Source organism: Manis javanica, chromosome 17 (genome assembly GCF_040802235.1).
Source record: "Manis javanica isolate MJ-LG chromosome 17, MJ_LKY, whole genome shotgun sequence".
NCBI lineage: Eukaryota > Metazoa > Chordata > Mammalia > Pholidota > Manidae > Manis > Manis javanica.
In genome coordinates this window covers 11,089,507-11,114,680 of record NC_133172.1, presented here as the reverse complement: position 1 = coordinate 11,114,680, position 25,174 = coordinate 11,089,507, and the positions used below count along the sequence as shown (strand labels likewise).

At 53.3% G+C, this 25,174-nt stretch overlaps 3 protein-coding genes across 6 annotated transcripts; 1 reads left to right on the top strand and 2 right to left on the bottom strand.

Moving 5' to 3' along the window:
• Positions 1-1,399: 1,399 nt before the first annotated feature.
• ZNF428 (zinc finger protein 428) lies at positions 1,400-9,707 on the bottom strand. 3 transcript variants are annotated; one of them, XM_073225939.1, is made up of 3 exons: positions 9,379-9,707; positions 6,758-6,982; positions 1,400-2,060 (listed from the first exon to the last, which is right to left on the bottom strand). In XM_073225939.1, exons 2-3 carry the CDS (start codon positions 6,831-6,833, stop codon positions 1,558-1,560), a joined length of 579 nt encoding a protein of 192 aa, XP_073082040.1. In that variant the 5' UTR covers positions 6,834-6,982; positions 9,379-9,707; the 3' UTR covers positions 1,400-1,557. The 3 variants fall into 3 exon arrangements, with proteins under 3 accessions (XP_073082040.1, XP_036868328.2, XP_036868327.2); XM_037012433.2 differs by having other exon boundaries at positions 6,758-6,961; positions 9,379-9,704; XM_037012432.2 differs by lacking the exon at positions 9,379-9,707 and adding an exon at positions 9,018-9,331 and having other exon boundaries at positions 6,758-6,961.
• SRRM5 (serine/arginine repetitive matrix 5) lies at positions 4,421-6,798 on the top strand. The gene is given in 7 exon segments (XM_073225940.1): positions 4,421-5,034; positions 5,036-5,358; positions 5,361-5,453; positions 5,456-5,834; positions 5,869-6,159; positions 6,161-6,307; positions 6,309-6,798. Coding segments are annotated over 7 exon segments (1,926 nt in total). The 5' UTR covers positions 4,421-4,831.
• Positions 9,708-11,711: 2,004 nt separating the features above from the next.
• On the bottom strand, positions 11,712-24,990 carry CADM4 (cell adhesion molecule 4). Of its 2 annotated transcripts, XM_037012430.2 has the most exons (9): positions 24,864-24,990; positions 16,319-16,465; positions 15,849-16,001; positions 15,456-15,590; positions 14,941-15,105; positions 14,722-14,812; positions 14,137-14,309; positions 13,229-13,357; positions 11,712-12,733 (listed from the first exon to the last, which is right to left on the bottom strand). In XM_037012430.2, the coding sequence occupies exons 1-9, from the start codon at positions 24,925-24,927 to the stop codon at positions 12,624-12,626; spliced, it is 1,167 nt and encodes a 388-aa protein (XP_036868325.2). In that variant the 5' UTR covers positions 24,928-24,990; the 3' UTR covers positions 11,712-12,623. The 2 variants fall into 2 exon arrangements, with proteins under 2 accessions (XP_036868325.2, XP_036868326.2); XM_037012431.2 differs by lacking the exons at positions 11,712-12,733; positions 13,229-13,357 and adding an exon at positions 13,863-13,989.
• Between the last annotated feature and the right edge of the window lie 184 nt (positions 24,991-25,174).

Sequence of the window (25,174 nt, the reverse complement as noted above, 5' to 3'; positions counted from 1 at the left end):
CCTTAGAACAGGGCTTGGCACACAGTAAATGCTCAGTAAATGGTAGCTATCATTACAATTAGGCTTCTATTTTCAAAGGAGCTTCAGTGCCAAACTTCTGTGAATTAGTACTTCCCATCTCAGCACAAGAGCCAGTTTCCAACATGGCTGTAATGAGCTGGCCCTTTGCTCCTGTCTTCACCCATCCCTCACTTGATCTGGCCACTCTGGCTTCCCTGACACCCATGGACCCCTTCCTCCTCCCACCCAGGTGCTTGGCCCCCTGGTCCCTCCTTCCTTTAGGTGTCTGCTTAGGTCTCTGTCACCTCCTCAGGGAGGGCTGCCCTACTTACAATGGCAACCCTTTCCTGAACTGTTCACCCCTCTCTGCTTTATTTTTCTCCACAGCATTTACCACCATCCAGCATATGCTACTTCGTACTTTATTTTCTGTGTTTGTCCCCACCAGTGGCCCCTGCCCGCCCCATGTAAGCTCCATGAGGACAAGGATTTTACTTCATTCCCAATGCTTAGCACACAGCAGATGCTCAAGATATTTCTTGAATGAATCACTGGATCGCAGTCCCTACCTCACAGAGTCATGCTAAGGCCCTGATGATCTCACGCAAATGAAATGCAGCGCTCTGCAAGTGCTGGGGAATGGCAGCTGTGATTATCATTCAGGTTCTATTTCTGTAAATTCCTAGATGCATAACTCCCATGAGTCAATACATATATAAAGCTCCCGAACCAGCATTTGGCACCCAGCAAGCAGTCAGGAGGCATAGCTATGAATACAACTGAAGTCCTCTTCATGAAGGTTCTTAGACGAAGTGGCAAAGAGCACTAGCTGTCCTCCACAAACCATTTTCTGCTTTCTGGGCACTTGGCTCGACCACCTTTCCCAGACTCCCTTGCAGTGAGCGGTGGCCATGTCACTAAATTCCCAGCAACGGAACATAAATGGAAGCAGTCTGTGCCACTTCTGGGCAGGGCTCGTAAGAGAACACTCATTCTCTCTAGCTCTCTTTCCTCTTCCATTGGCAGGACCCAGGCCATGGCCACCCAGCCGTGATCATGTGGACAACCACAGGCTGAAGGGATGGCCTGGGTCCCTACACTGAGGAATGGTGAAGGGTTGCTTGCCAGCCCATAACACCCACCCTGGAATTACATGACTGAGCGACACCACTCTTTTGTGTTTGAGCCTGTACAAAATGGGTCCAAGAGTTAATACATGTAAAGCACCCTGAACATAAGCACTTAGTAAACATTAATTACCTTGGCAACAGCAATCCCACGGTTTCCCCGAGGAGCCCAGTGAAATGGGGAGATGAATGCCCAGGCACGCACATGCCTCACACTCAAGCACACTACACACGTACACACACACAAACACCAAACACATGCTGGACCGACACACACAGAAATCAGCTTTTATTCTGGCCTTCACACATCTACTGCTAAGACAACACAGATCGGCGGAACCCCATGCCCCGTGACTACTGCAGCCGCCCCAGCTTCCTCGGCCCCCACCTCCCACCCCATCGCCAAGCTCCCCAGGGGGGCGGGCTCCGCCTACACCTCCCCCCGGGCATGCAGCATGAAGTGCCCATGCAGCTCGCCAAGGTTGTCGAAGGAATCCTCGCATTCTGTACAGTGGTAGGTGCCGCCCTCGTCCTCGTCCTCCTCCCCTCCCCTCCCAGCTGCTGGGCCCTCCCCAGCCCGAGGCGGCTCCTCCTCTTCCTCCCCGAGGGCCCTGCCTTCAGGTACTGGCGCTTCCTGGGGGGCTGTGGCGGGGCCGCAGAGCCGGCAGGGTGGGGTGCTTGGTGGGGCCTCCCCGAGGGGTGAGCGGCCACAGAGCTGGCAGGGCTGGGCTGGGGGGCCCGGGGGCTGGGCTGCGCGGGGGGCCCGGCGCGATGGGCCCCCCCGGCCCCCCCCCAGGCGCTGCTTCACCTTGTAGCCAGGGTCATATTCAGGATCATCTGTGGCCTCCTCCTCCTCCTCCTCCTCCTCCTCCTCCTCCTCTTCTGAGTCCGGTTCTGAGAGAGTGTATTCGGAGTCAGAGGAATGCTCGGGGCCTGAAGCGGGGCGGATGGGGAAAGACGGCGGGGTCAGGGGGGAGGGCCATGCCGGGCTGCCCCCTCCCAGAGCCCCATTCAGACTCACGTCAGTGTGGAAAGGGTATCCTGGGTACAACCCTGCCCTTCCCCACAAATGACTCCCCATCACATAGAGGAGGGCCTGGCACACAGCAGCTGTTCGGTATATCTGTGTCAAGCACATGAATATCTTGCAAGAACTGCATCCTAGGGGTTTAATAAGGACAAAGCAGGAGAAGAAGTAGGAATAATTTAAAAAATAGCAGTTTCTGTTGCTATTTTAAGAACCCTGTTCTTCTACGCTCTCACCTAATCCTTTCAACCCTTCGAAGGAGGTATTATTATTAACCCTCGGTGACAAATGTGGAAACTGAAGCACAGAATGGTTAGGCAACTCCCTTACGTCCAGTCACACAGCTTTATGGGAAAGCTAAACAGGGCTGATGGCCTGCCTATACTGGATCATTTCAGGGAGGCAGACAAACATTTGAACATTAGAACATGTGAAGCAAATTTGTATTTAAGCCAATTAAAACATATACACATATATGTACTTTGATATACATGGTTATATATATACCAAGTTAAGTGAACTAAAATATTTACTTGTAAGTATAGGTATATTACTGTGATTTCAGGGTGTAGGGAAAATGAAGTTCCTGTGGCCAGGATCCTCACCTGACCCTGGTCTGCGTGCCCACTGCACATGTGCAACGCTTTCAGGCGCAGGCTTGCTCTCGTGTTGGCAGTGAGCTATTACTGACTCTATATAAAGAGCTCCACCCAAGTGCTCTGGGGCTGCCAGGCAGCAGGGAAGCCTGGAGACAGAGATGGTGATGGGCTTGCTGCAGGCAGACTGCCCCAAGGGCAGATGTGATTCCAGAGCTCAAACTGCCACCAAGAGAATAAAGCTTGGTATAAACCCTTTTGCCCCTAACCGTTCTGCTGTTGTTACTCACCAAACACAGAGTGAACCTGCCTGGGGGCAACCCCCCTCAGGTGAGATACAGGGTCTGAAGGACATGCCTAGGACAAGTTTAGGTTAAAAGAAGAGTTTGAGGCTGACCTACAGGAAAAAGGGACATCAGTGGTGGTTACTGGGTTGTGCACTTGAGCACCGGTCAGCCAGGGCAACAGCAGTGGTGTGGGAAATACTTCAGGCGCAGTGGTAGCAGCCTGCCAAGAGCATGTCCTAGGCCTACACAGCCTTGTCCCGTGCCTGTCCAGGCCCCGGCTTCCATTTACTCCAGCAGCCCAGAGGGATCATGTAAACAGAGCCAGCCACACTGGGCTCCTCACTGTCCCTTAACAGCCCAGGCATGTGCCTGCCTCAGGGCCTTTGCTACCCTTTCTTCAGCTGGGCTAAGGCTTGCTCCCTCCACTCTGTCACCTTCACAGTGATACCCCTGGTCACTCTGTCTAACCAGCAGTCCTTCCACAGCACTCACTATGCCCCAACTCTGATGTGTTTTTCTCCTCGATTTATTCTACACAACATCTATTCATATATTTAGTGCCTGTCCCTGAAAGCAGGGACTTCACCTGGTTCACTGCTGTGTCCCTAGCATCTCAAACACTTTATGCCTGGCATTCAACTCGACAAACTTCTGAGGTTTTCACACATGCTGTTCCCTCTGCTGGGAACATCTCGCCCTAGCTTTTCCCATCATCCTTTAGGACCCAATAGGTCCCTCCTGGGTAGGCCCATCCCAGGCAGCCAGTCACTTTCTTTTCCCCTCTGGCTGTTCTACCCCCAAGCCTTCAGGGATGTGCCCATCCAAAGTTCTTTCCCCACCAGACTGAGAAAGGGGGATGGGGGAGGGGTGCTGGTCTGACTCGTCACTGGGTCCCTGACATCACCCAGCTTCGAAGAATAGGTTATATATGTTTACTGAATGTCCCTCTGCCTAGAACCCAGTTCCCCACTCTGTTTGCTGGGTGACCTCCTAACTCATCCTTCAGGACCCAGCAAAGGCTCTGACCTCTAGGAATTCACCCCTGATGCCCCCAGAGGTCTCTCTCAGCTCCCTCCACCCTGGCTCCCCCTGGCCCGGCATCTCCCCTCCCACTGTCCTAGAGGCTGTTGCCGTCTGGGCCCCAGCATGTCTCCCCCAGCAGACCAGGAACCCCTCAAGGGCAGGTCTGACTCATCTTGGGTCTGAGAGCTGCCCAGCACAGGACATGTGGGTCGAATGAACAAGGGAGGCCCCAAGGCCCTGATCTCACTCCTCTGGGCCTTGGCCTTTGTGCTCTTCTCCACATGGAGTGACCTTTTCCTTCTCTACTAGCAAACTCCCGCTCCTCTGTAAGGCCCCAGCTCACATGGCACCTCTTCCGTGACGCCCTCCCTGACTGCCCAGTGGTCAGTGTCTCTCTCCTCTGGGCTCCCCTGGACCTCCATAACACATCCTGACTATCTAGGCAGTGACAGCCTGGGTCTAGAGACTCCTGGAAAGCAGGATCTGGGTCTCACCCATCTCTGTGCTCCCAGCAATGCTGACCATAAGTCAGCCTCAGACCATTTGGGGCACATCAGCAAAACACAGACGAAGCACCTCTGATCTAGGGCTGGGGCCCCGCCCCTTTCTCTTCCCACTTCTAACTTCATACCACCTACCCTCCAGCGTCTTCAATGTCCACTATGCCTTCACGCAGTTGCCCTGTGAAAGGCTATCAGGTCCCTATCTACGGCTACCAGGTCTTTCACAGCCACTGTGACTTCCAGGATCAAAAGCCCTTTGGTGCCCACCATGCCTTCTCCACCTCTGAGACCCTCAAAGTCCAGTATGTCTCTGGCATCCACTGGACTCTCAATGCCCACAATGTCTTCCAAGTCTCCTGCCTCCATGAAGACCACCAAGTCGGCAATGCCCATCAGCTCTTCAGCACCCACCAAGCAATCGACAGCCCCCCAATCAGTCATGAGCCCAAGTAGTTCCAAGTCTACCAAAGATAGCTCCTTTTAACCAGCCCAGCAACAAGTCCCGAGTCCACAGCCGGACAGGCACCTCCAGCAAGGCCTGCACGGACACCAGGACCAGCACAGTGAGTGTGGTGAAACACCACCGGCCAAGGGGAACACACAGCCGGGGTAGAACTTCTGGTGGAAAGGGAAGCCATGGCTCCCAAAGGTCACCCAGCAGGGCCAGCACTAGCAGCAGGATGAGAACTCACGGCACCAGACCAGGCATGGCCGGCAGGGTGAGAACTCCGACTTCCCAGCAAAAACAGAGTCGGGGCAAGAGTCACAGCCAGCCTAGAACCACCAACCAGGAAAGAGTGAGAGCCGGCCTAGAGAGATGAGCAGAGAGAAGAGTTACAGCTCACCAGGAGCCTCAAGTATGGAGAAGAGTTCTGAGCTGGCTGTAACCCCAGTAGGGCAAAGAGATACAGCCCCACTAGGACTCCCTTCAAGGAGACAGGTTACAGCCGATCTCCATCATCACTGAGGAGAGTGAAGAGTTATAGTCAGATGATCACCCCCAGCAGGGAACAGAGTTTCAGCCCACCTGAAATGTCCAGCAAGGTCAAGAGTTACACCCAGGATAGTGCACCTAGCAGGACCCAAAATTTCAGCTGGTCTATCACCTCCAGCAGGACCTGAAGTCACAGCCGGTCTAGAACACTCAGAAGAGCAAGAAGTCACAGTTGGAAGAGGGCCCAGAGCAGGGTAAGAAGTCACAGTTGGAAGAGAAATCATAGTATGGCAAGAAGTGGTACCCAGAGGGAAACTCCCAGTAAGGCAGGATCTGGGTCTAACCCATCTCTGTGCTCCCAGTAAGATGAGAAGACATAGCCCGTCTAGAAGCTGCAGCAAGGGGAAAAGTTATAACCAATCTAGAACCCACAGGAGGAAAAGAAGTGACAGCCAGTCTAGAAGCCCCAGCAAGGGAAGAGATCACAGACAATCTAGGATCCCCAGCAAGGGGAGAGGTCGCAGACAATCTAGAATCCCCAGCAAGGAGAGAGGCCACAGACGATCTAGAACTCCCAGCAAGAAGAGAAACTACATCCATTCTGGAACCTCCAGCGAGGAGAGAGATCATAGAGGATCTAAGGTCCCCATTAAGGAGAGAGATGGTATCCAGCAAGGAAAGAGATCACAGATCTAGAACCCTTAGAAAGGAGAGAGATCACAGCCAATTTAGAAACTCCCAAAAGCAGAGACACCACAGCCAATCTAGAAGCTCCAGCCAGGAAAAAGGTCCCAGTCGATCTAAAACGCCCAGAAGAGAGAGATCATAGCTGATCTAGAATCCACAGAGAGGAGAGACACCACAGCCAATCTAGAACCTCGAGCAAGGAAAGACATCACAGCCAATCTAGCACCCCCAGAAGAGAGAGATGTAGCGACCAATCTAAAATCTCCAGCAAGAGAGATTACAGCCAATCTAGGAGCCCCAGCAAGGAGAGAGCTCAGAGCCAATCTAGAACTTCCCAGAAGGACAGGGAGCACAGTCAATTTAGAACCCCAGGCAAGGAGAGCAATCCCAGCCAATCTACAACCCCTGGAAGTCTCAGCTGGAAGGGATCCACTAGCAGGGCACAGAGTCCAAGTCAGAAAAGAACACCCAGCAAGACAAGTAACGATTCCCCCTCAAAATTTTTCAGTGGAGTCCCAATCCCACAGCAGGATTATATTCAAGCCAACACCAGCACCCCTAAGGCCGCCTCACCTGGAGAGAGGTCCTCATCATCTTCTTCCAAGCTGGCATAGCCCCCAGTCTCAGCTGGCTCACGGGTCTCTGTCATGGCCAGGGGAGGTGACAGGAGACAGGAACAGAGCAGCAGCTGGGCAGCGTCCCTCCCTGGCCAGCTCTCCACAACCACACCTCAGTCCCAAGTTCTCTAATGTAGATGTCAGCAGGTAGAGAGGAATGCTGTACACGGGAAGGAAAGGCCTGTGATGACTTAATAAATTTTTACAAAGCATCTGCCTTCCTAGACCCAACTATGGGCTCAGTGCTGGGGGCAAGGTGAAGATGGTCCCAGCTCTGTTCCTGACTGCCTACAGGGCCTTGGCTGCAGGCGCTGCACCTTCCATAGGCCTTAATTTTCCCATGTGGGCAACAAAGCTTTCTGTGGTTCTTAATCAGTGGGGTGGGGAATGGTAACATTCCAAATGTTTAATAGCAGGTAGTAACATGGGCACCAATCAGAACTGAGAGTGGAACTTGGTCCTGTATCAGGCAATAACTCTTTAGTTGCTGGACTGTGGGACAAAGCCTGTGTTGGGGGGAGGGTCCAAGTTGGCAGTTGGGGGTAGGGATTACTTGGTGGAGCAGTGCTATAGTAGCCAGTCTAGAAGTATTTTGGTATTTGAACAAGTTGTATGGCTGCACGAATTGGTCAATGTCAGTCCTATTCTATATCAATTTACACCTTGGCAAGATGATGTGTATCCATTTAGATGGAATCCTACTTCAGCAACAGATTAGATCTTAAATTAGATTTATATCCTAAATCTAACTGTATAACTAACTCTCTAGCCCGTTTCCTTTTCAGTAAAAAAAGGGCTTCCAGGTCTTAACTCTCGTACTCCTCATAATCATGTTGAGGTGGGTGAACTAGGATTTGAAACCACGTCATCTTACCCCTCGTAACATGATCCCTAGGCTGAGAAGATTTTTTGAAGATTCGGTAGGCTTATTCATATAAATTGTTGGTATGTAGCAGGTAATCCATTAACAGTGGCTGCTACTACTGCCACCTCCAACCATCTATAAAACCATTCCAGACTTTTCACCTCTCCTTGTGCATGCCACAACTTTTCATATTTCTGGGTTTTAGCAAATCCTACTATTGCTGTCTAGAATGTCTTCCTTTCCCCTTGTTTGCCTAGAGAACTCCTACTCACCCTCTAAAGCCCACCTCAAACACAAGAACCTCTGTACTTTCTCTCCCTCTTCACTATTACCTCCCTACACACACACACCGAGTACTTTTGTCACTCATTGCACACCATGGTAGCAGAGAGCCAGGCAGACCGAGTTAATGAAGGGGCTGGGGCAAGCCCCAGCTACACCTCTTATGTGCCAAGGCTGGTGATGGGCAATGGGTATATAATGGTGGAAAGCACAAGCTACTGCAAAACCTGGAGGTCAGTTTAATGCTGGTGACTGAAAAGAGTAAGATTAGGCTTGAAGCCTAGAAGAGGCTGGGGCATGGGAGGGCTGGCATCAGTGGCAGGGAAGCTTTCCAAAGACACCTGAATCTACGCTTTAGGGACAGAGATGATTCATAATTGGCAGAGGAGAGTTCTCATAACACCCTATTGCTTGTAGGGCCCTATTTATTTTGGGAATTCCACTTTATACCTGGATAAGGTCAAAAGATTTAGTAAATAAAAGCAGATAACGCCCATTTAAATTTACATTTCACATAAACAACAAATAACATAGAGTATGTTCCGTGCAGTATTTGGGATGTATTTCTAAAAACTATTTTCTGAAATTCAAATTTAACTCGCTTTCTATGCAGTGTTTTAACTGGTAACCATATTCCAGAGACAATCAGGACTTCCCATGAGATTACCAGGAGGCACTGCTCACAACTCCAGCCCACCCTTCCCCAAGCCCCTATCATACATGGTGGCCCCGTCCAGAGTATTCCAGGTGTCAGGTGGAGGCATTCCTTAGTGCACAAGTCCTATTCCTGCAATGTCTACGGCAGCCAAACTGATTCCCACAATCTTAAAGGGGCAAAAATGTGACTCCCTCATTACAAGGCAAACACAGTGCCCGAGACCCCACAGTGTCGTGAGCCCATAACTACCAGCTCCCAGGATGCCCTGCGCGAACATAATAGGCACCCGTTCCCACAGTGCTAGGGCAAGAAGGCCAAAGCAAAACCTTATATATAAGGAACAATAAAGACCAGTCCCCAAAATGCCCTGCGGCAATTCTTCCCAGGATGCCTCGGGCCTATAAAGATCACCTTCCAAAGTGCTCTGCCTCGAAGCACTCCAAGCTTCCAAGACGTTCGGCGAAAGGTGTGTGACAAAAGGCACCAGTTCCCCACAAGGAGCTAGGATAATCCTTCCCAGGATGCACCAGGCCCATAGCGACTAGCCGACCCCACGGTGTTTGAGGGCGGGGCGTCCCGTTTCCCCAGGACGCCCTAGAGCGGCACGGAGCCGCGTGGGGGTTGAAAGGGAGCCTGGGTCTCGCCCTCAGGACATCATGGCCCAAGACCGCTGCTGGCTCCTCAGCAACAGGAGCCATCACTCCCGTCATGCAGCGGTGCCGTAACGCCCGTTTCCCAGCATGCCCTGCGCACATCTCTCCCGGACACTCACCGGCGCTGACGACCGCCCGCTCCTGCTCGGCGGCGGCGGCAGCAGCACGCCCGAGCTCTGCGCCTGCGCTGCAAGCGGGGTAGGAGGGAGGGCAAGGGGCGTGAAGATCCTAGGACGCTTGCGCGCCGAGATGGACCGTTCCTGTTGCCCACTGGGAAGAGGGGCTATCCGGGTCGGGCCGTCGACGAGGCCAGCGCAAGGGGTTCCGGACTGTGCCCCTCGCTCTCCGGGTTTACTTGGTATAGTCCGCATCCCAAAGAAACATGGAACTTCAGGGCTCGCGCCTGCTTGAGCGAGCTGGAAGACGCCTTATAAGAAATGGGATGCGCTGGGGGTGGGTGACGCCTGCAAGGTCTGGATCTAGGACCTAAGGCCTGCTTAATTTGCATAATATTAGCCCGGGACAATGGGAGGCCTCCGGCCCTGGAGGAGTGATTTGCATATTCCCCGAGGGACCGTATTTCTGAGCGTCGTGATTAGTATATGCCGGGAGGCGGGGGCGCGCGCGAGCAAAGCGCATGCGCACAGGGACTGCGGATTTGCACGAAAAGGGTAACCTTGTTCTAGGGAGCGTCAGTTTTCAATTTGAGAAGTGGCACAAGGCCCAAGACCTTTACCAACCCTCATAACTCTGTCTCCACAGCCAGGATAATACTTATTACTTTCTTATGTGTCAGGCCCCGCGTTAGTGAGCACTATGTTTTCCACAGTGAACCAGACACCCATCTCTTCATGGCACCCCAAAGCGGGAGATCCACGAATAATCAGGACCACAATCTAGAGTGGTCAGGTTCGAGATGACTGAAGCATAGGAAGCTGTGGGAGCCAGAGGAAGGCCCTACACCCTGCCTGGAAGGTTTTCCAGGATGTTGTGATCTTTATGCCAAGGATTAATAGAAGCCAACTTGAATGAGAGTCTTTCTGGCAGAGGAGACAATTAAGGTAAAGGCCTAGAGGCAAAAAACAAAACAACTGTGTTTTGATGGAATAAGTGAAAGCAGTTTAGGCTGCCTGGAACACAAAATTGGAAGGGGGAAAGGCTTTCTACAGGTGACCTTAAGAGCTCACACTGTGCTGAGAATTAGCAAGCTATTGGAGCTTTTTAGGCTTTCAGGAAGTGACTTAGATTCCATCTTAAAACTCTCCAACAAGATCCCATTATGCTTAATAAAAACTCCAAACTCTATCATGGCCCAGGAGCTATACACAGGCTGGCCCTGCTTATCTGACTTCACCCATCTCTTAACCCACTCCTGTCTAGCTCCACTTCCTAACAAACACCTCCATCACTTTACCATCTCAGGCTTCTACCCTTGCTGTTCCCTTTGCCTGAAAATGCTATTCCCTCTGATCTTCAAATAGCTGCTGTTGTGCTCACCATCCATATCTTGGCACAGATGCCAATCTGACAGGCTTTCCCTTAACTTTCTAAATTAGCACCTCCAGTTTTGCTTTAGAGAAGTGAGCAGAGCTGTGATAAAGCTGGATGGGTGGTGAGTTGATGATTCTTGAAGCTGGGGTGAAGGCTGCAAGGCCTTCATTGTCCTAGTCCATTTACTTCTGTAAGTTTGAAATGTTCTATAACAAGTTAAAAGAAAATAGTACCCCACATCCCTTTACTCTGCATTTTACCTTAATAGTACCTATGACAATCTGAAATTAAGTTTTTTTGCTTCCATGCTGTAATCTCTTCCTCAATAAAGCTCAGTGAAGGTAAGAAAGAAGCCACCCTTTTTCACTTTGGGTCCTCAGTGCCTAGAACAGGATCAAGCTTTTGATTAGTGCTAAGCTGTCTAGAACACTTAACATTTGCCTATTTTATTCACCATGGCATCTCCAGGCCTTTGAGCAGCACCTGGCACAAAATAAGAGGTCAATATATTTTTGAATCTAAAATTAGAATCACTCATCTGAAGTTCAGGTGAATGAATGAGGGGCCTGGATTGCCAGGCACTTTGACTTGATGTAGAGGTGATGGGGAACTAGGGAAAGGTTTGGAGTAGGCCGGGATGTAATTGAAAGCTCTGCTGGAGACCAATGTCAAGGGTGGGGTTTAGCCAAGGGACAGGGCCAGGCCTTTTGTTGGGGATGAGGTATCTCAGTGGCTATTGAAGAGACAGTACTCTGTGACTTTTAGCTGAAGGAGTGGCCAGGAAAAAAAATCCAGGCTTCTTGGAAAGATGCAGGTACTCCTGGAGAGATAAGGACCCTTTGCTGGTCTGTACTGTCCACCAGCTACCATCACACTCCTCTCCCTTCCCTTCTTACTTCAGTTCACCTCCCAACAGGGTGCAGCTCTGGGCAAAGGGACAGACACACAGACACCCCAAACGCTTGTTCTCTCCTCAGTTTAATGGTGGTTAGTGGGATTGCCAAACCCCCTCCCTGATCCCCTCCCCGCCCCGTACAAAATGTGTTTTTTGTTTTTTGTTTTTTAACAAGAAAAAGGGGGCAAAAGCCAGGAATAGGGGGAGGGGGGCACAATCTGATATTTTCATACAGATTTTTGAATTTTTTTTTAATATATTATATATAAAACCTTAGAGACCAATGTACCCTCCCCAACTTCTTTTTCCCTCCCCGGGGGGCCTGGAGGAGAGATAGGGAAGGCCCCCCCAGGAGTGGGTAGACAGAGAGACAAATATGGGTGGGGTAGATGGGGGAGGAGGGAAAGGGAGCCCAGGAACCTGGGGACTGGAGAAAAGGGTTGAGGCTATCTCCCTCACCACTCCCATCAAAATTATGACACAAAGACACAGAATCCCTGTTTCCTTGCCCTCCCCCCACCCATACCCCCAACCGTGCAAACATGGCTTTGCAAAGAGGTGCCCAGAGTTCTGTGGAACTCCTACAATGGCTGGCATGGGGTCTGGGACCCCCAAAGAAATCTGTTCCCCTTCCCTGCCCACCCCACCCTTCCCAGAATCTGACGCCCTCCCCACAAGACCTGGATTTGCAGCCTAGGGGCCCTGGCTTTCCCCCAGTTTTCTTACCCCAACCCAATCCCTACTGCCCTCCATGGACTTGGGGGATCTGGACTTTTGGCCCCCACTTCCCAGGGGACCCAGACCTCTGGGCCCTTACAGAGACCCAGGCATCCAACACCCTCATCCCTGCCCAAGTGTCTGAGGTGTTAGTGGTGGGGGGAGAAGCCCACCATCCCAGACTCTGGTAAATGTCTTTGCAGCTGGCAGTGGGGTGGACCCCAGCCCAGGCCCAGGCCCAGGCCTGGGGTACAGGTGGGGTCAGATGAAGAATTCTTCTTTCCTCTTGTGACCATCGCTGCCATTGAGAAAGGCTTCTCTTGCTTCTCCCTGCTCATCCAGCCCACTGGCCTCGTGGGTCAGATAGGAGCCTGAGGGGTGGCAGACCCCCCGAGGCAGAGGCAACATATATGTGGACCCAGGAGTTGGACAGAAATATGTGGGAAGAGGGAGACAGACAAGACATACAGACGAAGAGGGAGAAACAGAATGTACACGAAGAGGAAAGGAATCAAATCCAGGGAACAGCAAAAGAGGGGCAGAGAAAGGTAAAAGCAGAATTAGAAGACTCCAAAAGTTCACGGAAGGATCAACCGTTACCCGTTCTCTTGGTGGTATCCCCTTACTCTGCACCCACCGAACCTCGCAATTAAGAAGTTAAGTTGTTTCAAAACCATGGCCTTAATTCACCTTCAACATTTATACCCTTTTAGACTCCAAAAGGCCCATGCTTTTTGTAATTTTGGTTTCAGGTCCCGCTGGGTTTCAAATCCTGGATTTAGAACTCTAAATTCTGTGCCCACCCCTTTCCAAATCCCATAGCCAAACCACACCCCAGGTTGAATTCAAACCCCGCCTCCACTCACCCTTCTGCCGTACTGAGCACCAGACCATGCCCACCAGCACACAAATGATCAGAAATACCAGTAGCGCCAGGATGCCGCCCACAATGGCGTAGGGCACCGACGTCTGAGCCTCTACCACCGCACCAGGGTCTGCCAGAGGGACAAGGTGCAGCACCAGGTCATCAGAGGACGGTCCCAGCCCGCCCCATGGATGCCAATCTCTGAAACCATTTCGCACACCTCTTCTGACTGCACCCCTTTACCTGCCACGCCCCTCAAATTACTGCCACCTGATGGCCCCTTCTCAGGGCTCCACTTCCACAAGGAACGCGTGTTGGTTTGTATAGTGCCCCACTCGGCCCCTGAGTCATGTTGCCAATACGTACCCTGCCTCCTCCCTCCAACTCCCAGCGAACAGAAACAGCACATTCCTTTTCTTTGGGCTCTGTTTTCTTTCTCCACGGAACCTCAGGTCCAGTTCCCTTCCCATGTGTCTAAAACGCTCCAAGTATTTAAAATGCTGAGCTGGGGCTCAGCAACGTCCAAAATTCCTGTCCCACTGTCATAAGAGCTAAACACTTAACACTTACTTTGCGCTAGGGACCGTTCAACCCACTTTATGTATTTAACTCACATAATCTTCACAACAACCCTATGAAGTGTTATTGTTTATTTCCACTTTAACGATGAGGAAAGTAAGGCTCAAAGTTACCCGGAATAGGACGCTGCAGAGCCGAACTTGAACCCAGATCGTCAGCCTGGCTCCAGAACCGTTAAGAACTCTGCAAGTGGTTGAATCCCCGGAATTATGCCCAGGCCCCGCCCTCAAACAGCACAACACCTGGTCCATTCCAATCCAGTCCGTCCATTCCTAAGGCCCCGCCCCTGCCCTGAGCTCCGCCCCCAGGACTGCAGCAGCCTGCTCTCACCGTAGACCACGAGCACATAGAGCGCCCTCGCGTGGCCGTGCTTGTTCGACGCCTCGCAAGTGTAGGTGCCATTATCCGCGGAGACCAGGCCCGGCAGTGTAAGCGTCTCCCCGACCGCCTCGGCCCGCTCTGGCAAAGATTCATTCCCCCGGTTCCAGCGGATCTGGTTTGGCCTGGGCAGGGGTGAAGTATACTGAGAGTTAGAGACGACGCCAGAACCCAATTGTGACTTCTCAGGAATCTAAATATGCAGTATTTCCCAGTAAGAGGCCCCTACTAACCATTTCCTTCCTAGAAGACCAACAGTCTCGGGGCTGGCTTTCACCCATCACCAGGGTCTCTGGAATCCTGGCTTTCCCTCCATCTCCTGCCCACTTCTGCCCTCAGAATCCAGGCGTTCGGGGCCCCACAACCTTCCTCAAGCTCTAGAAGCCCAAGCCCCGAGACCCGACTCCTCCTCCCTCAGGATTCAGAAGTCCGGGCCCCAGCACCCTCTGTTAGCCCCATCCCCTCTTTCTTGAGCCACAGGTGTCCAGGTCCCCATCCTCTTCTCAAGACCCAGCAGTCTCGGGCCCCAGAGCTCACCTGGGGTTCCCTGTTACCGCACAGGTCAGCACCAACGTGTCTCCCTCCCGCACCACAGCTTGGGAGGCATGGATCCTGGCCGTGGGGGAGTCTGTGGCAGAAGTGATATGAGAGAGTGGTTGTCGGGTGATCGTGCGGGGCTAGGAACCCTCCCGGGGTGGGCTGCGGATCTGGGACCTTCCCTCCCCTTCAATCCGTCCCCGGGGGCCGGGCACTTACACTGCACGTCCAGCACGTACTGCGTCTGCTTGCTGTGTCCAGAAGGTAGCGCCTGATTCTGCGCCTCGCAGATGACGATACCACCGTCGTCCTTGCGGTCCACACGAAACCGCACTGTGCTTGCCACGCTCCAGACTTTGCCATTTTCTTGGCCGCTGCTCACTCCTGCCCCGCCCCCGACAATGTCAGGCCCGGATTCCGGATCCGCGCCCGAGGGAGTCCCCCAGCCGACCCCAAAGCGGCCACTTGCCAAGCTCCACCCCCTCACTTACAGGTCTCATTTCCTGTTCCCCCAAACCAGCCCTCGAACTCACGGGCCTCACCCCAAAGCTCCTCCCTCTTTCACTCTCAAGCCCTCCCATCTGTCTATTCACTCAATAGCTGCATGTTGAGCGGCCCGTGTCTGTGAGCTCTTCTCCAAGACCCGCCTGCATGTCCCTCCGTTCCCTAAGCCCCGCCTCCCCTCAGGTCCTGCCCTTCGCCAGCACCTCCCGCACCCCAGGTGTTCGGAGTACCTTTCAGCTCTTTGCGGTCCCGGTACCATCGCAGGGTGGCAGCCGGGCGGGACCGCGGAACTAAGCAGCTGACCTCCACTTCGCCGCCCTCCACCGCCTGCTCCCGGACCTCCACCACGGGATTCTCCGGGGCCACTGCCTCAGGGAGAAGGGCGTAAGCGGGGCAGTCAGGACAGGCACCCAGATAGGCTAAAAGTAACCAGGCTGCGGGACCGCATGGACCAAAGGAAACAAGGGTCCCAGGTGGCAGGGGTCAAACACAGAGGCGGGAGGTCGGGAAGACCAGCTGTATTTATTGGGGCTAGAGATCCAGGAGGTTAAAAACAGCCAGGGGCAGAGCTCAAGACAAGAGATAAGCAGAAGTGTTGGGTATGAGGAGGGGGAGGCGGTTACCCAGTACAGTGAGCGTGGCAATCTGGTGGTGGGTATCTTCCGTGTAGAGCTGGCAGAAATAGCCCCCCTCGTCCTCCAGGCGGGCATCTGAGAGCCGGATTCGCACCCGGCGCGGGGAGAACTCCTCGAGCTGGAAACGATCGTCCTTCAGGGCTAGGGAGAATGAGACACAAGGAGTGAACTTGGGGAATCCTGCCCTCAGGAGTCCCACCCTTTCCTCCAGGAGCTTAGGGTCCAGCCCTCTGCCTCTGATTCTAGCCACACCTATGTATCTAAGGTGCCCGCTTAGTTCCTCCCTTGGGGACTCAAAATGGTTCAGGCCCTCCCACCCAAAGGACCATGAGTCCAGACCCCCAACTCCTTCCTTCCCCAGACCCAGGAATGCAGGCTCCGCTCTGTCCTCTTTCAGGATAGAAGTCAGGCTCCAGCCCTCTTCCTCAAGACTTAGGATTGCAGACCCCAGCACTCACCTCGGGTGCCATTGAAGAAGAGGGTCTGCCGGGCTGGGTTCTGAATGACAACTATGGACCCATCATACTGGTGCAGACGGCAGGTTATCTCGGCCACCCCACCCTCAGCCACTGTCACATTCTCTGTCTGTACTTCCTGTCCTGCCCCTGGACCAGAAGATAGGCAGGATAGGAGTCTCACTGAGGGCTGAAATTCAGTCTTTTCTCTCTTCCTCTGTTCCTCTCCCATCCAAACCTTCAATCCCTCTCCCACTCTCCATTAGTTCATTATACCCAAACATTTCCTGAGTGCTGGAGTCGGGGTGATGAGGAAACCTGCTCCCCGCTCTAGAGAAGTTGCAGCCAAGATCAAGGGGCATGTGCTTTATCCAGGTGGCATAGGGCATACTGGGGGCCCAGAGGAAGGGGAGACTAAGACTGCCTAGGGAGATGGGTGACCAGAGAAGGTTCAGGAAGAAAGCTCCATTGGATCCAGGGTTTAAAGAGTGACCAGGAATTCACCAGGTGTGGGAAACTGCTATGTGTTCACCAAACCCCATCATTCGCACCTGGATACATGTAGCTTGTCTGCAAGATGGCCATAGTATTCTCATCCTTGTACGTACCACTTGTAAGTTGACTTTGCTGCCCCTCCCGTTAAGGATGCACTCTGACCCTAAGAATCTGGGCAGGCCCTGTGACTTGCCTTGACCAACAGAATTTGCTAGAAGTGACACTGTATGAGTTTTGGAGCTTAGGCCTTAAGAGACCTTATAGCTTCCACTTATGCCCTCAGACTCTCAGGTGAAGATGCCTGGATTAGCTTCCTGGAGGATGAGGGACCACATGGAGAAAGAAGCTCAGCCAACAGCCAGCACCAACTCCCAGCCATGTGACCATCCAGCCCCAGCTACACAACCAGGTGACTGCAGCCACACAAGTGAAGCCAGTTGAGACCAAGGGAAGAACTGCCTAACTGATCCAGTCCAAACTGCTGACCCCTTGAGCCATGAGCTAATAATGTGATCTTTGCTTAAAGCCAGAAAGTTTTGGAGTATCTGTTATACTGCTAAAGCTAACTGATACAATACACAATTAGGCTACATATCCTAGGATTTCTTGTTCTTAGGTGGGGCCATGTGACTGATTTCTGGCTAATGGGATATAGATGGAAGAGAGAAACACATCTTCCAGCCTGGCTCATCTTGCTCACAGTCCTTCTTGCTGGCTAAATAGAGAGAACTCCAAGGACCTTCAAGGAGGACAGGTCACAAGCTGGAAGGAGCCAGGATCCTGACTGCCTGCCCTGTGACCTGCCTGCACAGGTCTGTGATATGAGTGAGAAATGCACCTTTCTGTTAAGCCGTTGAGATTTCAGGGCTGTTGTTACAGCAGTGAACCTACCCTGATTAATCGATCAAAGGAGCAAGGTAGGGGATTAGTAAGGGGTTGTGTCCAGCAGAGGAAACAGCTGAGAGTGAAGATCAAAGCCAAGCAGCGGCATCACCATCATTTTCATCACAGTCATCTTCAAAGTAACAGTAACCACAACAGCTACCTGTTCACTAGGCACTTGCCATGCCAGGCTTTGTGCTAAGGGTATTACCTATATAATTACCACTTAATCAGCATGATACTTGAATTAAGGAAGGCACAATTATCAATCCCCAGTTTCTTCCCAATTCCCATTTGACAAAGATGAAAAAATTGGTCCAGAGGGAGGAAATGACTGGCCCAAGGTCACAGCCTGTGAGCAACAGAGTCAGGATCTGCATCCAGTTTTCTCTGATTCCATATCCCGCATCCACACCCACTCCTGGCTGGCCAGGTGGCAAGTGTCCTGCCTTGGTAAGCAGTTGTGAGATGCACTAGTGAAGGGCCCTCAGATACCAAGCTAAGAGATGAGCTTTTAATCCTGAAGGCCAGTGGAGGTTTTGAGGCAGGAAAGTGCCATGATCAGATCTGGTTATTTACCTTTAGATGCTAGATAACTATTGCTTCATTTCATACATTCTACCTCATTCATTCAAGTATTTCCCGAGCAGTGGGTGGGTGTTCAGGGGCTGGGTGCTCAGAGATGAGTAACATGAGGACTCTGCCCTGGAAGGTCTCCAAGATTTGTGAGGAAGTAGTCACAAATCACTGTAATATTCCATTAAAACTTTTATATTCTCTGTAAGAGGGATAGGTAACCTGTTTTGAGGGCTGAGGGGTACAAAAGATGAATTCTGGAGGATGGAGGCAGAATTAGCTGGCTTCCTACCCAGTATCCATCCTTCCTTTTCTCCTTAGTAAAAGAACCCTGATTGCATTTTATGGTAGCCCTGTATGCAGCAGAGACACTTCCCAGACTCCCTTGCAGCGAAGTGAGGCCATGTGATAAAGTTTTGTCCAATTGGATATAAGGAAAAGTGTCATGTGGTAATTTGGGAAGGACTTCCTAAAGAAAGGGGACAAGTCCATTTTCCACCACGTTACCTTTACATAGCCCAGAACTAGGATGTGATGCCTGGAGTTTTGGCAGCGATACTGGACCATGAGGACAAGGGCAGGGGATGGTGGAACCAAGAGCTGGAAGTTGCCCAAGTTTCTGGTGATGATGTGGAGCCTCTAGAAAAGCCCTGGATGCCTACTTGTGGACTTCTTTTACGTTTGAGTATAGTTTTTTCTCCCCATATTTTCTCAATTTCAGTAAATGTCACAACCATCCACCTGCTTGCTCAGGCCAAAAACCTAGAAATCATCCAAGTCTCATCCTTTCTCTCACCTCTAACATCCACTCCATCAGGAAGATCTATCCATTCTACCTCTTAAACATAACCCAAATCTATTCATCTTTGTCTGCTTCTTCTACCATCACCCTAGTCCAACAATGCCATATCCTACCTGAGCCTTCAAGAACTTCATGGGTCCCTCTGCTTCCATGCTTACCTCCCCGGAGGCCTCTCTCCGCACAGCAGTCAGATGGACTTTTCATAAAGGTGAATCAGATCGGTGTTCTCCCCCGCTGATCACCCCAGGGCTGCCTCCTGCTCTCACTCGGGCCTCTGCTCATATTGACACCTCCTCAGAGAGACTTTCTCTCACGTCCTGTCCCTTCACCTCCAGAGCTTTCTATTTCATCCCTATTGTTTTATTTCCTTTATGAAAAATTCACAGGTATTATTAATTTGCTTGTTTATTGTCTGTCTGTCCCCCATCACTAGAATATACATCCCCATTAAGGATGGGATGTAATCCATTGGTTTTACTGCTGAACCCCTGGTGCCTAGATGTGCCTGGCACTTGATCAATGTCTGGGCAGATTGATGGATGAATTGCATGTGTCAGGCAGGATCTCATTCCAGCCTCATAAGGACTTCGTGACATCATTATTCTCATTTGAAGCAACCAGCTAATCCCAGCTGCACCACTTGCTCTCTGTGTGACTTGGGGCAAGTGGCCTAACCTTTCTGGGCCTCAGATGTCTTGTCTGTAAGATGGGGATGATGCCAGTGCCTGCCTCATAGGGATTAGCCCAGTGCCTGCAGTTTAGGGAGCCCTCCCTGCAGAGCTGCTGTTGTTATAGCCTCCGGAAACATGCCCATGCACATGAAAACTGGCCTGCCTGCACATTCTGGCTCTTGTAAAAAACATTTTGAAGCCTATCCTTGGGTCTTGGACTTCAGGGGTAGCCTAATGTTAGCCCCCATTTTACAGATGTGGAGAATGAGGCTCAGGGGTCCCATGCAAGAGAGTTGTAGAAACTCAGCCTCCCCTGGGGGCCATCAGGAACTCTGGATCTACTCCCAAAATTTACCTCCTGCTGTCTGCTTCAGGGTGCACATGGGGTGAGGGTGGGGGGCTTTTGTCATATTCCCTCCCCCTCCTGAGGAGTCAGTAACCAACGGTGTCTGTGCCTGGAATACTAATGTCCCAGGAGCTTTTGTTTCAGGGCTGGAGGGTGGTGAGGCAGACTTTCTGGTCAAAAAGGGCTGAGTTCTGGGGACTGGGGCACTGGCCCTTTAAACTGTGTTGACAGCCTAGAGTCGTCATGGGGATGGTGCCTGAAAAAAGGGACTGGGGAGGGCTTGGGAATGAGTAGCCAAGCAGGTGATATGTAGATACCCAGAATCCAGTGCTCTCCTTAGACCTAGGAATCCGGCCCCCAGATGCCACCTTTCCTAGTCCCCAGGAGTCCAGGTTCCTAGCCCCTTCCTCCACCAGGACCCAGGAGTCTGGGTTCTTGGCATGCTCCTCCCTCAACCCCAGGAGTCCCCAGCCCCCAGCCTTCTCCCCCTTCGAACCCAGGCGTCTGGGCTTCCAGTCCCCTCCTCCTTCAGGACCCAGGAGCCAGGGGTCCAGAGTACACAGCTGGTGGATGTTTCCACGGAGACCAAGCGGAGTGGGGGGAGCACTTCCTGGGTCCTGAGTCAGCGAATAACCAAGGGAGTCTCAAGGTCACGGTCCCGGGAAGGTCACAGCTATCCCCTCCATATCCGCTCCCTGGGGGGCTTATGGCATCCTGCCTTCTTCCCCTACTTCCTCCCCTGGGAGGTGGTACATCCCTACGTCCTGACTGAACCCCCCTCAGCCCCCCATCAATGGCGGAGTCCGAACATCCTCGCACAAAGCATCAATTCTTCCCAGCTCAGCCTTGTGAAGGCGCCTGTATTTGCAGGACCTGAGCATCAGGGTCCCAGCCAGCCCTCCTCCCTCAGAAACCTGAAGTGAGACCCCCCCAACCCCTTCCTCTCTCAGGAGTCTGTACCCCCACTTCTCCGTCCCTCAAGACCTAGGAGTATGAACTACCAGTCCCCTTCTCTCTCAGAACCCAGGAGTTCAAGCCCCCAGTCCCCTCCTCCCTCAAACCCAGGAGTCCAAGACCCCAGCCCCTTCCTTCCCCTGACACAGATGTCCAGAAGCCCAGCCTCCTCCTTCCTCTGACTCACAAGTCCAGGACCCCCCGTCCTGCCTCCCTTGGACCTGTGAAACTAGGCCCCAAGCTCCTGCCTCCCTCAGAGCCAGGAGGCCAGACCCCTAGCCCCCTCTTCTCCTGGAAACTTTTGACTTTAAGGGCTACTGTCTTCAACCCCCAGAACCTCAGTCCTGCCTTCCCCTGGCCCTCTGTCCCCCTGTCTGGGGACCAAGCATCAGGTGGGGGCGTAGGGGTGAGTCAGCAGCCTCATACACAAAGTCCCGCCTGTGGCCCCCACGTTCCTGGGATACTCGGAACTCCCCAGATTCCAGGCCCCAGGCCCAGCCAGGGGGTGGGGGAGGCCTCCGGAGGTTCCCCTGGGTGTGGGGTCAGGGCAGGAATTCCTGCTCTGGGAAGAGTGCTAGCCTACACTGAGTGTTCACTGTCCTCTCCTCCACCCCCAGGGCCCTCTATTCACCCCTCCCAGGAAAGCCTGCTGCCCTCTTGCCCCACTGGGTGCCTGTGGAGGAGACTGGGAGCCTGTTTCCCAGAGGACCTATGGGCCTGGGGTCTGCACAGGCAGGAACCAGTGGGTGATTGGGTCCTGGTGCCACAGGCCATTGGGCACTGGCAAGTCTGACTGTCTCCAACCACCCCCCCACCCCCCAAAGAGAGAGAAAGCTGCCTTTGTGTTCCCCAAGATGGGGACAGTCCAGGCTCGCACGACATTAACCCACCGCAGGCCCCAGCCTTGCTGTGTCTAAGGTCTGGGAATCCATTTCAGAGCCTGACCCCACTTTGGGGACTCAGGCATCTGGCCCATGGGTGGGTGGGGGTCAGTGACAGAAACCTCCTGAGACCTATACCCTGGGGTGACTCACAGTGGGGGAAAGGTCCCCTGATCTCAAAGTGGCCAGTCAGAACTTTAGCAGAGAAAAGTGAATCACTTGGGAGGGAAACATTATTCAGGATCAATAAGAACCCCCTCACACAAAGCCCCCCAGTTCTAACCAGCCCCTCTGTCTTTCCTTTGTATCTGGATACATTTCCTCCGTTCCTTTCTGTTCCATCTAGTTCCTGGCCTGTGGCTCACTCTTTCTGCTGGTGTACGTGGGGGCAGATCACCCAACCCTCTCTCCCTCACTTCCTCTCACCTGCCCACCACGGACCCTTCTTTCTTTTGGCATAAATCTCATCGCGCTTTCCTGACATTCTTGCAGATGAGGGAGCCAAGGAAGAGAGAATATGATTTGGAACAGGCACAAATGGACCCCATGTCACATCTCTACTCCTGCTGGCTGGGCAAAGTGAGAGAGAAAGGGGGTGACTAAGAGGAAAATGTGGGGACTGTGGTCACCCTGTAAAATCTGGTGGCCAAGGTCATTCAAAAATCTCCAATGAAAAGGAAAACACCAGACACCACGCGCCCCAGCTCCCTAGCCCATGCTTTATAGAAGGGGAAAGGGAGGCTCCCAGAACGATGGGGTTCTCAGACACAAAGTAATACTGGAGGGGCCTAGTTTACAGCTCCCAGTCCACACTGCTTCCCGTGATACCTAGCTCCCTCCCAACTTGTAAAGCCCCGCGCCATTTAATTTAGAGAAAGTTTACAGAAGGGATTAGGGTGCCAGGCAGCAGTGACTTTAAAATCAAACAAGGGACAAGCCTGTAGTACTACCTCCCAGAAGCACTGGAGAAAAAGATTCCTGAACTGGGTGGGTGGTCACCTTAGGCTATCTTGTGATTCTGAAAACCCAAAGTCCCATGATTCTACGCTGACAAGATTCTAGAGGTCAGAGGTGTCAAGATTCAGGATCTCCCAGAGGTCAAGATTTCAGAATTTTAAAGGTGTTAAGTGGCTAAAATGCTAATACCCTCAAGGTTCCAGAATATTAAAGGTGCCAAGATTCTAAAGACTGGGCTTCTAGAATTCTAAAGATGTCAATGTTCTAAAACACCCTCAGGTTCTTTGTTTACGGGATTCATTGGTTTTAGGATTCTATGAGCCTGTTCTTTTTAGGGCCTAAAAAATAAAGAAAAATAAAACTGGATGGAGATGTAGTTAACGTACCAAAGCACTCATCTGGGAAATTGTGGCCCATCTGCCACAAAGAGAGGAGGTAAGGATGAAAGTTCTGAAGCAATGTCAGAAGGCTGTGGAAGAAAGCAAGCCAGATTGGGAGAGGGCAGCTTTGACCCTAACTCCTCGTCCTGAGGAGAGGGAGACTCGGCCTCGAACCCTGGGGGCGGGGAAGGTGTAGCTGCACCCAACTGTCCAGAAACCTCTTCAGAGGTTGGAGCTGGAGCTCACTGAGGTCACTAAGTTCAATATCTGCACTTTACAGAAAGGGAAACTGAGGCCCACACAGAGGAAGGTGCTTGCCATCAGCGGCTGGATTTAAAGCCAGACCCCCTGCCCTGTGCCACCTGGTGACGCTCCTCTCCCAAATCTCTACAGAACACCCAGCTTTCCCGTTCCTGGCCACCTCCCAATCATCCATTCTTCCCAAGCGTGGCTTTACCCACCGGGGAGGGGATGACCTGTGGTGGGTTTGAGGCACACATAGGGTGGAAGTGTGAGTGTGTGGGTGACATTTCCTGACCTTGTCCCGGCCTCAGGGTCACCCTAACTTGGCAGTCTCCAGCTTTTCACAGCGTGTGATAAGGGTAGGTGGAGGGCTCCCCACATGTCCTGGAGGGGGTTCCTCAGTAAGTTATGGCCCAGTGTGTGAATGGGTGGGGAGGGGCAACAGTTGCCAGGCATTTGCTGAATCCACGTGTGTGCCCACATGCCGAGGTTCCCCACACACTTACACACGCGCATTTCCCTTCAGGGCCCGTTAGGATGCCCTGACTTAATTCCTCTCCGGGGCACAGAGGGATAGAGGGATGGAGAAATGAAGGAAAGGAGGGGGATCCCAGGATGGAGGTTGTAAGGGTAGAGAGGGGAGAGGCAGAGGGCCAGGGGCCAGGCAGACAGTAGTGGGGGGGGGGGCGTGATGAGGGAGGTAGGTGACAGAGGGGGCTAGAGAAACGGGCATGACAGAAAGACAGGGGACAGAGCCAGGGCATGGGACAGATGGGGGACAGAGAAACAAGGGTGACAGACAGGGAGAGGGAGGCAGAATGGGGGTAGAAAGGGAGGGCAGGATACAGAGGGGCAGAGAAGGGGGAATAGAGAGGATGATGGGGGACAGAGTGACCCAGTAAAAAGGGCAGAGGTGGGGGACAAAGACAGTACCGAGAGGTTAGGGGGGACAGACAGACAGAGGGCTAGGACTTGGAGACTGAGGGACAGAGGACAAGGGTAGGGGGCAAGGAGAGAGACTGAGGGACTCAGAGACAGGCGTACAGTAGGGCGACGCAGAGACGGGACAGAAGGACGGCGGACCCGGCCGGGAGAAGGCGGGCTTGGGGCTGGTTTCGGTCCCTTTGTCCCCGCCGGGATCGGGGCCTGTGCGGGGTGGGGGGGCTGCGGCACAGCGGCCGGGGCCCGCGCCCCCTCCCCCGCTTGCGGATCCCGGCTCCCGGCCCGCGCTGCGCTTTGTCCCGGGGAGGGGGCCCGGCCCGGCCCCGCGCGCATTGTTTAGCCTCTGCGGCCCCGCGGCGGCCAGGCTGTCGCCGCGGCACGACCCCCGCCCTGGCCCCGGCCCCGGCTCCCGGCCCTACCTGGCCCCGCCGCGGCCGCCCACAGCAGCAGCAGCGGCCACTGGAAGCGCCGGGCCCGGCCCATGGTGCCGCCGCCGCCGCCGCCGCCGCCGCCGCCGCCGCTCGCTCCCGGCCCGGCACCTGCACCGCCCGCGTCGCCCGCCCCGCCCCCTTCCCCGCCCCCTGCCCGCCCGGGGGCGGGGCGACGGGGGCGGGGCGGGGCAGGCCCCGGGGGGGCGGGGCGCCGCGGAGAGGCCCCGAGACAAAGGGGGCGGAGAGGGTTCGCAGGAGGGGAGCTGCGGGCGCGGGCGCGCAGAGGTCGGGAGGTGCGG